Source organism: Trichomycterus rosablanca, chromosome 1, assembly GCF_030014385.1.
Source record: "Trichomycterus rosablanca isolate fTriRos1 chromosome 1, fTriRos1.hap1, whole genome shotgun sequence".
NCBI classification, from domain to species: Eukaryota; Metazoa; Chordata; class Actinopteri; order Siluriformes; family Trichomycteridae; genus Trichomycterus; species Trichomycterus rosablanca.
In genome coordinates this window covers 67252569-67270570 of record NC_085988.1, presented here as the reverse complement: position 1 = coordinate 67270570, position 18002 = coordinate 67252569, and the positions used below count along the sequence as shown (strand labels likewise).

General features: G+C 35.9%; 1 protein-coding gene across 1 annotated transcript in view; it reads right to left on the bottom strand.

Moving 5' to 3' along the window:
- Positions 1-1283, bottom strand: part of col7a1l (collagen type VII alpha 1-like) — a 78936-nt gene extending 77653 nt beyond the window's left edge. Inside the window, exon 1 of the mRNA XM_063008367.1 lies at positions 1221-1283. Within this exon, the coding sequence (XP_062864437.1) occupies positions 1221-1281 (61 nt within the window). The 5' untranslated portion in view covers positions 1282-1283. The remainder of the gene's footprint in view (positions 1-1220) is intronic.
- Positions 1284-18002: the final 16719 nt, after the last annotated feature.

The following is an 18002-nucleotide window of genomic DNA, read 5'->3' as shown; positions in this document are numbered from 1 at the left end:
CATTTGTCAAGGTCACTGATACTATCCCATACCTGACAGACCCTGGCATTTGGACTTGTTGCTAATAACAGTCTGAAGTCCTTTTTGTCTTTGGTCTGAAGTACAAAGCAGCTATTTCTCAAAAAAAAAAAATCTGGAATACTGATTCATCTGACCACAATACATGTTTTTACTGTGTGATGGTCCATCCTACAAGCCTCTAAGCCCAGAGAACTCGAGAACCCAGGACATGGTTTAACATAAGGTTTATTTCTTACATCGTAAAGTTTTAAGTGGCATTTGTAAGTGTAACTTTGTATTGTAGCTTAACAAAAGTAATCGTGGTTATATCAGCTATTGATAAATGATAAAGTTTTTTGATGCAGTGCGGTCTGAGGTATTGGAAATCACAGGTGTTCAGCTTAGGCTTGTACTCTTGCCCATGCAAATTAAGTTTCTACAGATGCCTTGAGTCGTGTAATGATATTATGCACTGTAGATGAAGAAATATGCAAATCCATTTTAATCTTTCTTTGAAAAACACACTTATTTTAAACAGTTCAATAATTTTCTCACGCATTTGTTGACAAACTGGAGATCCTCTGCCCATCTTTGCTCTTTAAAAACTTAGCATTTTCTGGATATGCTTTTGTTCTAAATCATGAAATCACATGTTGACATCACCTATTTGAAATCGCACCTGATTTAAGGTTGTGAGTAAAGTGGATCAACTAAATTACTATAAAATCTGGATTTGGTGGACGACCAAAGAATGCTATTTCCAATAATACATACTGCTTACTAGGACTGAGCCAGACTGCACAATTTCTGCAAAATTATGTGTACACTGTCCTAATTATTAATAAAAAATTAAGTGTTTAGATCACAAATGATCTCTTGATACAAATTTCCACAGACACACTCCAAAATGTCCAACTCTATAATAACACCCATGGTTTTGGAATGGGATATCCAACAACACACTCAGACAGCTACACATTTATGGCCATATAGTGTATTTTACTACTCATTGCACAGGTGACTTCTTTTTAGAGCTAAGGTACTGTGTAGCACCCAGTATTCCTGCTGATTCACTGAACTGCTAATAATTTAGGTAAATATATAAACTGGACTTGATTGTGTGTGTGTCTGTGTTGTCCTTTAACCCTTATCTTTAAAATAAATGCAGTGGGTGGTTTCAGTAAACAGGCAACCATATGTGGTATGAATCAGTCTCATACCTTCAGCTTGTGCAGAAACACTCTGATACGAGAGAAAAAGGGACAGGAGCAAGATCCACATGTAGGAATGATCCATGATTGTTCTCTCTTTCTTTCTTCTCCTTTATCACTCTTGCGTCTTTTCCTAAAGTTATCTTATCTCTTCTCCAGCAGCTTCTCTTTTCAGGCCTGATGTACTGTGACAGCACAGCTTTCATTCAGCGGTGATTCACTCCTTTATATGACAGAAAGAAAGAGAGCAGAGAAAAAGCATGAGCACAGTGATGATATTTTGAACAGTAATTTCAGGCCTTGCCCTACACAGACTTTTCTCTGGATTCCCTGAACCTTTTACAATATTATGTATGGTAGATGGTAAAATACCTAAATAATTTGCATTCTTGCATTTCTATGTGTTTCTATTTACAGATTAAAATGATCAGTCAAAAAAACATTGGAAATCTTTTCATTCTACTTTTGTCAGTTAAATAAAGATTCCAGAGAATTAACAAATCACAGATTCTGTTTTCTCACAAGCTTTAAAGATTCAAACACCAAGGAATCACTTTGGTCACTCCAAACCAAAAACAAAATCATTTTCCATGCATATCAACACACTGAGAGGAAGCACAAATACAAATCATGTACCGACATCATGTATGCCAAACTACACCTCCACTTGAATAAAACTCAACCCACAGACATCTCTAGTAATTATGTCACTCCTTTAATAACATGGAAAGCCTCTATTCAGCAATCTTCAGATCATCCTGTATTTTTCGGGGTGGGGGGGTGGGGTCAGGAAAAAACATGCCATGCACTAATTAACAGCACCAAAATGGCCACAAAAATGGCCACATTCTAATTTTATCCAACATTCTCCCCTAATCATCCCAACCTTCTTCCTCATTTAACCCAATTTACTCAATTATTCACCCCAACAACTTCCCTTATTTACCCACTCCTACCCCAGTTTATTCTATTCCCTGGCCCCACTCATCCCATCCACTCAATCCATCCTGGGTCCACTTTATCGTCCCATCCACTGGCCCCATTTTTTTCATTTCACCCCTACCGATTTCCTCCCAGTTGATCCAATCAATTCAAATATGAAACGTGTTTTAATATCAACCTTACCTACAACCTTACCAACAATTTTTAACAGCATTCCCAAACATAGGTCCACATCCTTAGGACTGCAAAAGCTTAACAACTACCTGTCAACTATCATGGACCGGGCTGTACACTTAAAAGGCAAGAAATTTCTTAAATTAATTGCCACAGCCTTTTCACACCCCACAGCACCAAAACTGTAGAACGTACATAACATGCAGTAACGTCAATCATGCCAGATGCTTTGCACCATAATAATGCAAAGTTCAACATGCATGTCCATTACATGACCACACCCACACACCATCACATCACGCAACACCCCACAAAACTCCAAAAGACCATCAAAAGCGTTATCTACCAAACCCAAGCCATCCCAATCACTCATGTGCTCACTACACACTGCACAACTGCACCTTCAACACTCCTAAAACTGAATACCAGAAAGTATTCAAAGGCCTATGTTTAACCATAAGTCTTTTCTTTCTATATTTTAGACATTTCTAGCCACTCTTTCTTGCAGAATACATTTAGATCTGAGATACCCTTGGGCAGTAATGCACAGCAAGTTTAGAATCTACTCACAGATGTTCCAGTCAGTTTACTGAAGTAAATTAGATAGTCATGAGATAAGAGTTTTTATTGTTTGTGCCTTGAAGGCAAAGAAGACGTGAATCTCAGGATAATAGGTTATGGTTCCCAAGGTCATATGCTAATCAAGCTTACTCCCTCTTTTATTTGAAATTGAATAACTTGATCATCACTACATATCCAAAGGTATGTGGACACCTTTTAATTAGTGGTTAGCCTATTTTAAACATGCCAATTGATAAAATGCACAAATCAGATACTGCTACATGCTTTACAGGAAAATGTTGTAGTAGAGTGGGTTGTGCTAAAAAGCTCAGTGGAATAAGACAAGGACTGAAGAGCAATAACATGAAAAGGCATCTGTCCCTGTTGCAACACTTACTAGCAAGTTCCAAACTTTCAAAAAGGCTTAGGAAACTATCTACTATTCCTATTATTGGAGTAATGTAAAAAAAGGACACTGCTACTGGATTATGTATCTGTGAAAACATGATTAATAGGATGAATAATTCCTTCTTAAATTCTTAGTGCCAACTGTAAAGCATAATGAAGAGTTTGGGGGCATTTGTGATGGATTCACTCACACACCCACACACCCACACACAATAAAGGAATGAAACATTACTATAAACAGAAACCAAATATTTGGCTAACTTAATTCTACCTGTCGCTACAGGTGCTGACTATAATTAAACCATTACTGCACAGCCATAGTATTATCAGTTATATCATGTCCTACCTGCTGTTTTGGTGTTTTGCCGTGTTGTTAATGAAGCTTCCAAACAGAAGTGTTTTAACAAATTTGAGCAGATTGTTTACATTGTACTTAAATTATAGCTAGCATATTTTAGTTCATAGTGCTTCACAAACAAACAAGTCAGGGTTGTAGATGCAACACTGTCAAAAACTTGGTAACCCTTTAGGCACTTAAATATAACCGTTAATAATAAAAATACAAATAAAACAAAGGAAGTATGTTTAGAAGATCATGTCGGCTGTTTAATACGGAGCATGATCAGGGCTGCAAAGTGTGAGTGAACAAACTGTCAACAAAATAGTCAAAATGAAATTCTTAAGAAATGAGTTTGATATTTCTTCCATTAAACGACATGAAATAGTTAAAACCTCAAAAAACTTGCTGTATTAGACTGCACACAGAACAGCGAAGATTCTGCTTCACCTGGGAAGAGCTCACGGTGAGCTCAAAATCTAATTTAGATAACTACTTAGCATATAGTATGGCATTTGGAACACAACAGCTACCCACAGTCTGATGGAGAGTTTTATGCTGATTTATTATTTGAAAGTCATGCTCCTTTTATCGTTTTAATCATCGTACATAATTTTTGTCACTCTCTCTTCTCTTAAGGCTACTTCCTCCACCTATGGCCCTTTCTAGCTTAAACATGACAGTGCCCCTGGGCACAATGTAAGGTAATATATCTAGTGGAAAGCATTTTGAGAAGAGTAAAAGCTATTCTGGTCAAATAGACAGATACTTTAAACAGTTTTTCACCACAATAACAAGACATTGTCTAATTACAAACATTACAATACATACGTACATAGTGTATCCTATACAGACAAGAATTAGTCAGTACAAGCCACACTGTCGCCTCACAGCAAGAAGGTCCTGGGTTCGATCCACAGGTGGGGCGGTCCGGGTCCTTTCTGTGTGGAGTTTGCATGTTCTCCCGTGTCTGCGTGCGTTTCCTCCAGGAGCTTCGGTTTCCTCCCACAGTCCAAAGACATGCAAGTGAGGTGAATTGGAGATACAAATTTGTCCAGGACTGTGTTCGATATAACCTTGTGAACTGAAGAACCTTGTGTAATGAGTAACTACCGTTCCTGTCATGAATGTAACCAAAGTGTAAAACATGACGTTAAAATCTTAATAAACAAACAAACAAACAGTACAAGCCATGTTCAGGACTCCCACTTTCCTTCTGCTACACTCTGAACTGACACTTTCTATTTTGCTTCACCAACTAACCATGCCAGAAGTTTAATTTCCTCTTGCACTCATAATTAAGTAATCATAAAAACCTAACTTTTAAAAACTGGACAAGAGAATAAGTGAGTAAAAAAATTAGTGGGTGATAAGCATCACAGCATCATAGCAATATCTGATAGGAAGTAGTGCCAGCATAATAAAGAAAAATGGATTCAGACATCTAGTGTGTCTGCAGAGACACAAAAACATACAGTATATCATAAAATGCTTTAATTTCTCTTTAATATAAAGAATGATGCATTGTATTTTGTTAGAAGGAAAAACATAAAGGCCCTTTCAGGGGATTACTAAGTTACATCCTGACATTGTCATATCCAGCTTTGTGTTCTTCTCTTCACTATAAATCCATGTAATACTGGTCAATGTTGGGCTGCTGTGAGCTTATTCATTGCATAATGAGCTTATCCAATGTGCATCATGTTTTCTGACACTGCATGACCAGCAGTTCAAGAAGAGGCACTGGATAGCTGTCAATGAAATCCCGTACTAGCCCTGGCCCTTTCAAGTTGGAAGATGTAATGAAATGAGAGATCCAACCAACAGTGGGAATTGGCAACCATTGTAAAGGGAAAAAATATTTTTAAAAAGCTTTTGTTTTGGTGTGCTACAAATCTTTCCAACAAGGCAACAATATGTATACAATGTATATTCTATAACCTTTATATGTTATATATGCTATAGGAAAGGCTCCTTTCCAGACCATTGTCATAAAGTTGAAAGCATTTAATTTACACGCGGCTGAAACACGTAAATGTTATAATTAGCAGGGGTGATCACATATTTTTGGCCCCTAAATGTGTTCTGGAGAAGTACCACTCCATTCCTCAGAGAAATACTTTACTCTTTTGTTTGTGTCCTTGTTGAGATAAATTTATACTGCAGCAGGATAATGAGCCAAAACACATCTTAAAGCTTTGCAACAATTACTTGAAGACCAAAGAATGTGAAGAAGTGCTGACTGCCAAGAACTTTTATCTACAGTCTCCTCATCTTAAATCCTCTGAGCCTTTATGTGGCAAAAAAGCCAAGTATTCAATAACATAACAAGATGCTCTTTGGAATATTGTGAATTCATTATGAAATAACGTGGATCATCAGATTTTACACTAACTCGAGGAGTTAATGCCAACTCAAGTGCATACTAGGAATACTAAGAAGTTCTGAAATTTAGATACAGCTTCAACACTTCACCCAAATTACATAAGCAGGCCACTGTGCCTTCCTGACACATCTCAAAATGTTTCCTTCTTTCCTTCACTGATTTCCAGAGTTTTGATACTATAGGACATTGTTATGTTATATACTGTAAGTAACAGAACTCTGCAGCCCTGAGTTCACATACCAGTGGAAGTCAGTCCTGTTTGTGCATGTAAAGCTGCATGGTCTTATCCCACTGGCTTTACTCCAGGACTAACAATTCACACTGTTCACTAAGGAAGAAAAGGATTGCACTGAGAATGTGCAATCAGGGAGGGGTCTGCCAAATCCTGCAAGTATTGGAACTGAAAATATACAGCCGGTATTTTGTGGTTCAGATCTTTAAAATGCCAAGTCACACTACATTAGTGCTATTTAATTAGAACTTATTTGCTATGAATAAATGAATTTTTGTTATTTGTTTCTATCCCACATCGTTAGTGTTAACCACCAGCTGTAATTAACACGTGTTATTAGATATTTAGCTACTTGGTCTATTGCCAAAATGCCACTTTGTACTTAAAAATGAGATAAGTAAACACATAAACAGCTTTTTAACAACTACTTGTTTGTGTATGTTTGTACTGTGCCTGTCTGTCTTTTCCACATTGTACATTTTTGAGTACTTATGTGCCTGGTATTTTGACATCACATAAAAAATGTTGGCCCATATACTAAGATGATTGAATAGACTCCAACCCTCTGGAGGCATGCTTCTGGTGCTACAGTAATAAAACAGCATCCAAACAGCTTCATAATGTTAAGGTAGACCTACTTCTGAAAAAAATTAATGTGAGTTAATGAATAGAGACTTCTTCAAATCTCTCCTCTCTACGCTACAAGTTGCCACTAAATATCAGCTGGTTTAACATAAGTATATCTTTCTGCTACATAAAGCATAATCCCTGTAGGTGTAAAATTGGCTGTCATGCTTGCACACAAACTGAAATGCTGCAGCAGCCTGCTTATTTAAATACATATAATACACACACACATGCACACCTAATCCTGAAATAAGGTTATTTTTTAAATTTGCATAATATATTACAAAATCCATTGTAACATAGTTGCAAATAATATTTTTTGCAATCTAGACAAACAAATGTACAGTCAAAAGATATTTTCTCTTATCTGCAGTGCACCCCATGAACCTTGACATTTGCTGTTAACCAAAAGCAATAGCACACTGCCACAGTAAGTGATTTCTTGTCTTGTGCACTTTTGGCAGTTAGGTTAATGCATCGTGGATAAATGAATGTCTGTGCAAGTTGTTAAGGAACAATGGGAAAGCTCTCAACTTGAGTACACTATTTGACCATGTGTGTAGACACATAATTATGAAGTTTAGGTTTTCAGCCACACAGATGGCTAATCAATTTATTTAATCAATTCAAAGAAGAATTAGACTATCGATTGAAATAAGGCCTTCTTGCACAAGCTTAGTACCATACCTTAAAAATATTCTTTTGGCTAAATGGGGACAAATTTCTTAAAACACCAGGTCCATATGAATGGCCATGGTTTTGGAATCAAAATCCAGCAAACCCTGATGTTAACATACTTTTAAAATATTGTGTTTATTTATATGTATTTTTCAATTTATTGCATATATTATCTGAATTCTGATGTCCTATTCTAAAGTCTGACATTAAATTTAATAGAGTAGCAATGAATGAGACACAAATCCCCACTAGTGCTTTAAAGCAAAAGGCAACACATGGGTAAAAAAAGTCCAGCTCAAAATAAAAGGTCAAATTCCACTACTGATGCTTTGTGCAATTTAAAGAATAGACAAGGTTACAGGTTTAAAAAGTGATAGCAATGGTAAGACTGTCACATGGCCCACATCCAAAGAAAAACAGAAGCCAAAAGACTATGGCTTGCAGTGATTTATGCAGTGTAAGTTATAAATGCAAAGCTAAGGCAAAGAAAGCAATCATACTCAAACTTTTCTCTTAACTTACCTCTTACTTCCATGCTACAGGAGTCCCACTGAAACACCCACAGCTTTCTTGGACATCCTGGAAGTCCTGCAGCAAACCTCCATTCACTTTTAGTACTGGAACAAGGGGGTTAGAAATCTAAACATGTTTTTAAAAGTGCTGAAACATATGTGAATAACTTTGTGTGTGCATATGTATGAGTGTGCATATGTATGAGTGAATGAATGAAGCACACGACTCTTCAGTTGCAAACTCAGGGGGTGTGTGGATGTGCAGAAACAGGTCCAAGAGGGTAAAGAGAGTGAAAGAGAGTGAAAGTATGAAAGGAGGTGTGTGGAGGGGAGAGGGAGCATCACAGGCTGGAGGGCATTGCCTTGTTCCCTGTCTTGTTCTAGAAAATATTTGTCTGCCCCCCTTTTTCCTGCTTTTTTCCTATAGATGTGAAGCGAGAAGGAATGTATCTTCTGCTGGTCATATTTCTATTAAAAGAGGTGACAGGAACAAAATCTCACAGTAGACAACTGATGAAACGAAAAAAAATAATCTAAAAAAAGAGCAAAGTTACGTAAAAAAAGGAAATGTACTTTTTGTGTTTAACAATCAAATACAAACCCCATTTCCATATTCTCTTAAATATTTATTTAACTTATGGAAGTAGAAAAAAATATTTTCTTTGTTTTCATTAATTGAATGCCAGCAACATTTCCACACAATACTAGTGAAAAGTTTATACAATATTCACAGCGTTCCACAATAAGCAGGTGAATTAGTAAGAGATGATTTGGTAAAAGGTTAATCCACAGAAGGATCAGTCTTTACAAGCAATGATGGATCAGGGCTCACCCCTTTGTGAGAACTGTCAGTTAGTTAAAAAAAAAAATTCTTAATGCAAGATTTCAAATAATTTAGTCTTTGACCATCTACCATTTATTATATTGTGAAAAGATTCATCTGAAGAGATCTCAGTCCGTGCAGGGCGAAGCCTGAAATCACTGTTGAATATGCGTGACCTTCGAGACAACATTGCATGAGAAATCATAATGATACTGTGATAAAAATAGCCACATGGGCTCTGGAGTACTTTGGAAAACTGTTGTCACTTAACACAGTCTTCTGCTGCATCAACAAATGCGACCTGAAACTCTAGTACACAAGCTGTACATCAACGCAAAAACACCTCAGAGTTCTCTGGATCAACTCATAAGGTCCATAAGACAGTGGAAACCTGTGCTGTGGTCAGCTTAGTCTACTGTTTAGAGTTCTCTGTACCAAAGATAAAAAGACCCATTCACACTGTGTGTGAAGATACCATTGACAGAGAGGCGTATATACAGTAGGTGACGTTTTTTACTTATAACTTTTTTAAACCTTTGGTCTTGGAACTTTGGTGCCAGGTTGATACATTTGACCTATACAAACCCCATAAAATAATAAAAAATTTTTATATTAAAGTGGTTCATCAATGAAAACATTGGACATCCTTACTCTGTCCAACCCCAAATCAGAAAAAGTTGGGACAGTATGGAAAATGCAGGTAAAACCTGCAGTATTTCCTTAATTTACTTCGACCTTTATTTCATTGCAGACAGTATAAATCACAAGTTCTTGTTTTTATTGCATATTACAAAATGTACCAAATAACATAATTTGTATGTACCAAATATACTAAGAGTGATATATCTTTATAGTCTGAAAACGCTATAATTTCTTCAGGTGTAACACAGAACTTTAACTTCAATATACGCAATGGCATAGCCAAAAAAAACACTAATATTACAACATACTACACAGCCAGATTAGTGAGCATTAAAAAAGTACTGATTATGGGTTATAAGGCCAGTTTGCAGTTGGTATTTCAATATGGATGGTCAAAATTATTTTATGCCACACAATTTCTTTGAAAAAAGCAGGGAACTTGAGGTTAGGTGTCGCAACCAGGGGCACACTGCATTATGGGTGAGTTGTAGTTACTCCCAGATGGTTTTAGTTAGCAATACCAGCACTGGAAAGTGCAAACAGGGTGGAAATGTAAAAAACCAGCTTGGTACAGAGTGACTTGTAAGTTACTAAGCGTTTCAGTATGACCTATTTTATTGTCACTATTTGCCTATATAGAGGTTGCATTGCTGTTTGCAGTTTTTAGCTTACTAATGTAATGTAACTTTAATACTGGGCACAAAGTATGTTTGTAGAAATACTAAACCAGCATATTTTTCAAGATTAGATTACAGTAGTTCCCACTATATTTACCACAGTGTTCATCATTTGGTACTATGCAATGCCATCTGAGGGCTTGAAGGACATGCACATTGAACAGTGGTTTCTGGCTTTGCCCTGAATGGATTGACATTTCACAGTTGCACAGTTGCAATTATTTGCAATATTTCATTGAAAAATGTTATTTTTTTAAATTGATTTAAAACTCTCATACAACTTTTGGAATAAGTGGTAAGTGATGGCCTATTTTTACTTGTAACTATAAGATCCAAGTCAGCTTTAGTTATAAAAAAGTAAAGATGATCACAAGGCTTAAAATTGAGGTCTCAAAGAACAGGGTTACTATTTTGTGTTTCGTATGTAACACCCTAACATCTCTAAAACTGATGTACTGAATGTTCCATGTATTGTAATTCTAATTTTTATTCCTCATATTTTTACCTGGTACCTGTGTCTCCCAAACACATGTGTCATTTATTATTGTTTTGACATTTACATGGCAGTTTTTATTTCCAGGAATAGCCTGACTTTGCTAATAGAGCTGTTATGTTGGTAAATCACGTACTGTGTGATTCACTTTTAGTTATAAATATGTGTGAGGTAATTAAGTAGGATGGAGCTTAATAGGTCACTGGGTTTTTCATTGGTAGGATTTATATTTACCAGTGTAAGACTGCAACAAATGCAAAAAAATGAAAGAAAAAAAAGAAAAAAAAAACATTTCATAGAGTGAGGAACTGGGAAGCAGTGTTTAGAAAGTGAGGACCTGAGGTCAAATTTAACAGCTCATCACTGGAATGCAGAGAGAGTTTATTGGCGCTTTCCAGCCGTCACTCATGGAACTCTGCGACTCAAAAAGGCATGGTAAAAACCTCTCCTGACCTCTGGGTCACAGGTTATAGAGGGTCTATCCAGCACTAAACAGAAGCAAATGATACAGGATATATTGTATAGATTTGCAAAAAGCTTTGCATTGTGTTAACCTTCTAACCCTTATGAATCAAATATGACTGAGCGACAACAGTGGCTAATGAAAATACATGAAAAACAAACTAGCTAGATTATGCTCAAAAATGGTAAAGCTCTGAGACAGGATCAGAACTGTGAATAAAAAAAACTCATTATAATATTATGGTGCATCTGTTTTAAAAATAAGGAATAAAGGTAGAGGGAGTTATGTGACATCACCTTAAGTAACTTTAGATAGTTATAAACTCCAAATTCATTTTACTCTTAGCATGACATGCAAACATAATAATTTTCTATTGGTTCTTCAGCATCCTAACTCTGAGATTTTGTAGCCATAGCTGATAATTACCTACATGACTTAGATTATTTGTGCATTTTTGTTCAGATAATCAATGATTAATAAAGGCACTGGTGTAATATAAGCATCAGCAGTAAGAAAATTAAATGTTAAATATATAACATTACAGTGTAATAATAGTATTAAGTCAATAAAAATGTTTTTCAGGCTTATCTGATATTTTCATTTTATTTTCCTAAACAGTTTCGGGTCCCAAAATTTAAATTCAGGATTTCCATGTGTATGTAATTTTAAATTTTTATTAATTTAGCATCATGAGAAATTAGTAAGGTAGTATAAGAGAAGTGGTTGGCTATAAAATGAAGAGAGATCAGACTGGCCCACAGATGTGTGGAAACCTGCTAGGCTTTGCAAACTCAATCTTTCATGTTAAATAGCCTCCAGGTTAGCAGCCGACATAGAGTGCCAGGAGGGCCATAAATTCAGCTGGCTGTGAGACGTGCACATAGCAGGTTGGTTATGTTATCTCTGGGAGTGGTGCAGTCTAGCTGGAGGATATGGCATGGATAGAGGAAATGCTTATTTCTTCCTGCATTTGCATGGTTTGCAATTGTGTTTGAAAAGTACAAAGTCCACAAACCTTACCTTTGTTTAAATATGCACAGATCTTTCAATAACATAACCCAGAGCTGCAACATCTAAGGTACTAATTAGGTTCTTTGCAAGCATACATGAAATTATGTATTCAAAGCAGAAGCAGTCTACCAAAGACAGGTCAAAAGTTGAGATATAAACAGTGTAGTGCCTCACTCTGAACATAGCAGTCGCAGTACTAAAAGTTTCTTACTGAAACTTTAACAAGAAATGGCTTAATCATTAAATAGTCTTAGACTCGAACTAGACCAAAATTCAATAGTGAGGTATATAAACCATAAACGTCAGTTACCTCTACACCTAATTACTAAGTGTAGTGGTTTCCACCATACCGTGTAAAATTGTGCACCAATCAATTATAAAAAATCTAATTTGATTATTTTTTTTATTTGTGATAAACATATTAAAACTTAATAACATATTAAAATGCTTTAACAGCCATAAATATGTTATTAAGCAACTATGTAATTAATAACAGTGGTTATCATGTTCTGGGGGGTATTTGCATTTCTATGAACAAACAAGAATCAGAGAATAAAGATAAAAGAAATCAAATTGGATGACCGATGATATAGTGGGGATTGCAAAAAAAGAGATCTCAGTAAGGATAACAAACTTTTAAGGGAAATAAATCATGAATTCCAGTGAGCTGCAAGAAGCACAATGACCAGTACTACAACAACATCTGTAAAGACATTTACCATGGAAAGAAACATGGAGAAACAAAGATATGTGAGATAGAAAGAGATGTGAGAGCAAGAATAAAAACCTTGAGTTGGTATGCTAAGTGATGTCCATATCATAACTGACCAAACAATAATCAAACAACAATGAAAAGAATACACTGAACATTTTTACAAATAAGACAATCTTACTGATATTATATTCATTGTTTTAAGGACAGGTCCAGAAATCACTGCCAAAAAAAGCCACAGGAATTAATAACATCACAACAAAATATTTCAAGATTCTAAACAAATTATGCACACAAGCCTTGAGAACTACGCAATGGCCGGGAGATTGGAAGAGGTCTGTTTATATCCCATAACCAAAGAAAAGAGAAAGAAGTACAATTTTCCTCATATGGCAGGCCAGTAAAATTCTGCTGAAGATTATTCAATGCAGACTCGAGCCTTACATTAAAATAGAACTGCCAGATGTACATCAAGATTCAGAAAAGATGGAGGGGCTAGAGATATCATCACAGATGTATACTGGATTATAGAAAAAGCCAAGGAATTTGAAATTAAACAGACTGGTTCCACATTGGAAAAGGAGTTATACAGGATGCATGGTATAACTGAACATATAGAGAGAAAATCACACTGGATGAAGATTATCATGAATTAAGATTGGTGGAAGAAACATCAATAACCTTTGATATGCAAATGACACAACACTCATAGCAGAAAATCAGACAGACCTGAAAGCTCTTAAAAATAGTTAAAGAACAAAGTAAAAAGATGGGACTTCAGCTTAAGAAGACAAATGCCATAAAGATGGTGAAGTGTTGGGCACCTTTTACTACTTGGAACAATTATTAACAGTAAAGTATGCAGCAGTGAGGAAGTATGAAGCAGACTGGCTTGCTGAAACAAGTGCTTTGTCTGGACCTGAACCCTATTACTTTTATTCATCTCAGCACCTCCTCCTCTTAATTTTACACTTAATGACCTTCTTGATTTTTTTTCTCTACCAGCAAAACTCTTTCTTTTTCACCACACATGTCCCCTTGAGGACATTAAAGTATATCATTGTATATCATCATGATTGATCTTTCCAGACTTTTTTAAGCTTTATATTCTAAATCTCTATAAATTAAAAATCCACTGCATGCAGCAAATTGTCTCACCACACAATTATACACCACAGTATCTGAAACCAATATAAAGCAAATATCTTATTCATAAATCACTAAATTAAGTTATTTTACCCAGTGGAATTAAATCTGGATAAGAGTTATATTACCTCATCAACATCATCAGCTAAACAGTCCCAGCAGTGGAGGACCCCAGGACATTAGCTAATCATGTCCAGATCCTGACTGGTCAGTAGCACTGCTGAGATTTAAACCCCAGATCTCAGCGGTAGTGCATGGCTAGCATAAATACCTGTGTGAGTATTGTAATTAAGTAATTACACAGGTTGGAAAACAATTAAACAATATGCAGTGAGCTGCAATGTAATCATCCCAATTTCTAAACTCATTTTGACTAAAATGAACCCGAGAGATGGAAGGGCCATATGTATGATTTCATGTACACTATACTTCCAGTGAAGAACAGAGGTGGGTGCATCATGATATGCACTCTCCACATCAGGCTGTTACAAAACTGGTGTGAGACACTGGGACAATGAGAGAGGAGAATTTAATATCAACCATAAGATAAGAAACTAATCTGGAAAAAAGACATGCTTTAAAAAGACACCAAGACTAACAGCTAAAATATCTCAAGACTTAAGAAAAAACAAAGATAAAATGAATTAAATAAGCTTGCCAGTCATCTAAATTAAATCCTATAGAAAAGCTGTGGATGATTTGAAACGTCAAAGAGACCCATAAAACATTATATATAATTAGTAAAGAGGAATAAGCCTAAGTAAATAAAATAATAAGGGTATAAAATGACAAAGTTAGGATTTGTTATGACAGGTCTTAAGATAAAGGTAAGTGCAGATACCAAAACAACCAAGATCTTATTTTGACCAGTTTTCCCACTGTTAAGATCTTGCAATCCTAGTAGTGAAGCCAGGTGAATAACATTTCATTTGCTGTACAGTGCTCATAATGATTCAGAACAAAATATAAATTGTTCGAATTTTTCATTTATTTAAGTCTTATTTTGCTTAATAACCAATAGCATTTGAAATACATAAAAATAAAGCAGAATAATATTTTTAAAAACCCTATTTGGCAGCAAAATACAAACAGAAAGCTTTAGTTGGAACAGGTGGTGGTGCGTTAACAATCTCACAAAAACACCAAGCAACCAGTACTTAATCAACCACAATCCCAACATATTGATTACAAATACACTATATGGCCAAAAACTATATAAACTACAGAGTGCACAGAGCTTTGACCTCATACCCACTAAACTCTTTGATGAACTGGTCGTTTAGGGTTTGGGAAGGCATTCTCATCCAACATCAGTGCCTCACCCCAAGAATGCTCTTTTGACTGAAACAACATAAATTCCCACAGGCACAGCAAAATATTGTGAAAAGCTTTCCTGGAAAACTGAAGGCTATTAAGGCTGTAAATGAATGCCACAGGCTCATGGTCAGGTGGTATACAGTGTATAATATGGTACATTTTGTGTTATTGTAGAAACAGGCTCAGTGGAAGTCCAAGCTACAAAGTCTTGTTGGGAGTGTATGTGTTTGTGAGTTTGTGTGCATATGTGGAAAGTAGCCAGTGACCAGTATACCTGGCCGATAGTCTCTTTCTAGTGCTCTGGTTCCCCTGGAGATCTGGTTTTCTAAAACAAAACCACCACTGCCATTTAAGTGCCTAGAGCACAGCACAGTACCCAAGCCAGGCTACAACACAAAGCCCAAATTTTTCTTTCTCTCTATTACGTTTGACCTTATATAAGTACATACAGTTGCAATTTGAAACATTTAACCTCCCAAAGAAAAAAAGGTTTTACTTTATCTAACTCTGCGGAGCTGGATTTTGCTTCAAATAAAGTTTAGCAGTTTTTCTTTTCAGTTCAATAATGCAGCAAATGAACAAAGAAAATTAATTATCTAGAATTTTAGAGTAGCGGGATATTTTGTTAATACTGTCATTGTACAATGATTCCACCCCTACATAATATTGCTGATCTTACAACATGAATACACAATTGGGATTCAATAACCACTCTTCAGCTATCTGCTTCAGCTATGATGTGATAAACACCACCCAGAGATTCAAGTGTTCAAAGTGTGTTGCAACCATGGTGAAAACTAATGAGCTGTCACAAAAACTAAAAAAAGATCATTTTATTGCACCAAAACGGCAATCAGAATAAGAAGCTTTCCAAGCCTTTGAACATTCCTAAAGACACCATTGGGAGTATTGTCCGGAAGTGCCAAACATATGGTACTTCATGACTGCACTCCACAAGTCACACACCACTCTTGACCAAAAAGCACTGGTAGGCTTAAATGGAATATGTGTATGAGGCTTACGACCAGAGAAATACTTTCCTCATATTAATAATTAGCAATAATTTAGTGAGCATGTTAACATAATTTATATTGTAAAACAAGTATGTACTTTTTAAAGTGTTGGGGAGATTTAATAGTAGACAGTATTTGTGACTGTTCTTTTAGGATCTTATTACAGGATTGGGTGAGTTAGGTATTGTGTTGAAGTATTTAGACAAAAATAGACCAGACAGACAGGTGCAAAAAGTAGTGAAAGATGAATGTCACCCCTTAAAATACATCAATTCACTCATCTGTGTGATGTTATTACTCATTTCTTATGTATGCAAGCTATATAGCAGATTGTGTGTAAGAACACATTAGTGCAAATTAGTGTTTTCAAACTAAAATATTACCCAAATATACATTTAGTTTTGTGCAGCATAGAATTACCCTAATTTATGGCTTATTAAGCATGAAAGTATATGAAAGAAAGGAATGCAATGCACTCATTCTTTAACCACAAGCAGTAACAAGTCCCATATCTCCCTAAAGCAAAGTAGTCTAAACACACACACACACACACAGATTTTTGAATGTGTCTGTGGAAATTATAACACTGAGTTCAAAATTAGAGTGACCTAGAAAACAGGTCATAATCTTCATATGTTTACTCACTGCACCTGTAGAAAACCCTCACCATATATGCTGATTTTATTTCTGCCATAACTTCTAGAAGCTTTACAACACTTATCACAGTTACAAGGCCTTCCAAAATACAGTCTTGGCCTTATTTCATATGCAGTGTAGTAAGCTTTAGGGAAGGTTGCCACTTGTCCCTGCAAGAAAAATGAGAAAATGAGAGAAATATTCAATAAAGGGAGAAATGTAGAATGGTTTTACAGTAAGCTACTGTCGTTCGTCCATGGTGCAATTAGCTACAAGTAATATTATTTACAGTGCCCCTGAAATGTGACTTCATCCTCTTTAGTTGAAATATATCAATCAAATTGGGTGACGTAGAAGAAAACAAGTCAATAAATAATACAATACGATGTGCCAACATGGGGGTGGCGAGTGTTTTTTTCTGGCAGGGATTGAGTCCACTTGTCCCCATAGGATGGAATATTTACTGCAGAACAATAATTTATTTGGAATATTTTGAAACATTTCAATCTTGGGGGGATATGCTGTTGGGTTTTTTTTCTTGTTTTACCAGTATGGCAATTCCGCTATCAAAAGGGGTACAAGGGGGGCAGTTAATTGCTAGACAGCTATTTAAATGATCTACAATTACCATAATTCAACCCAGCTGAACACCTTTGGGGTAGTTTGGACTGTCATGGCCACAACGGTTCCTAGCTTACCCAAAAAAACTGGACGCAGAGCATTAAGACAGAAAGAGCTCTCTACAGAAGAGATAAAGTCTAGTGTTGTGTATCATAGCAAAGAAAGAAACATGAAAAGCTAGTCTGACAGTGATTCTATCAGGGAGGTGAACCATAGTTAAGACCTCTATTACAATGTACATCACTCCAGTGGATGCACTCATTATTTCCATAGTGACGATTTGCACAAAAGTAACAAAATGAGCTAATATTCACAGCTCACTCAAAAGTCATTAATGTTAAGCATCTGAGTTTTATTTGTTCATTTGAGTTGAGTTCTTT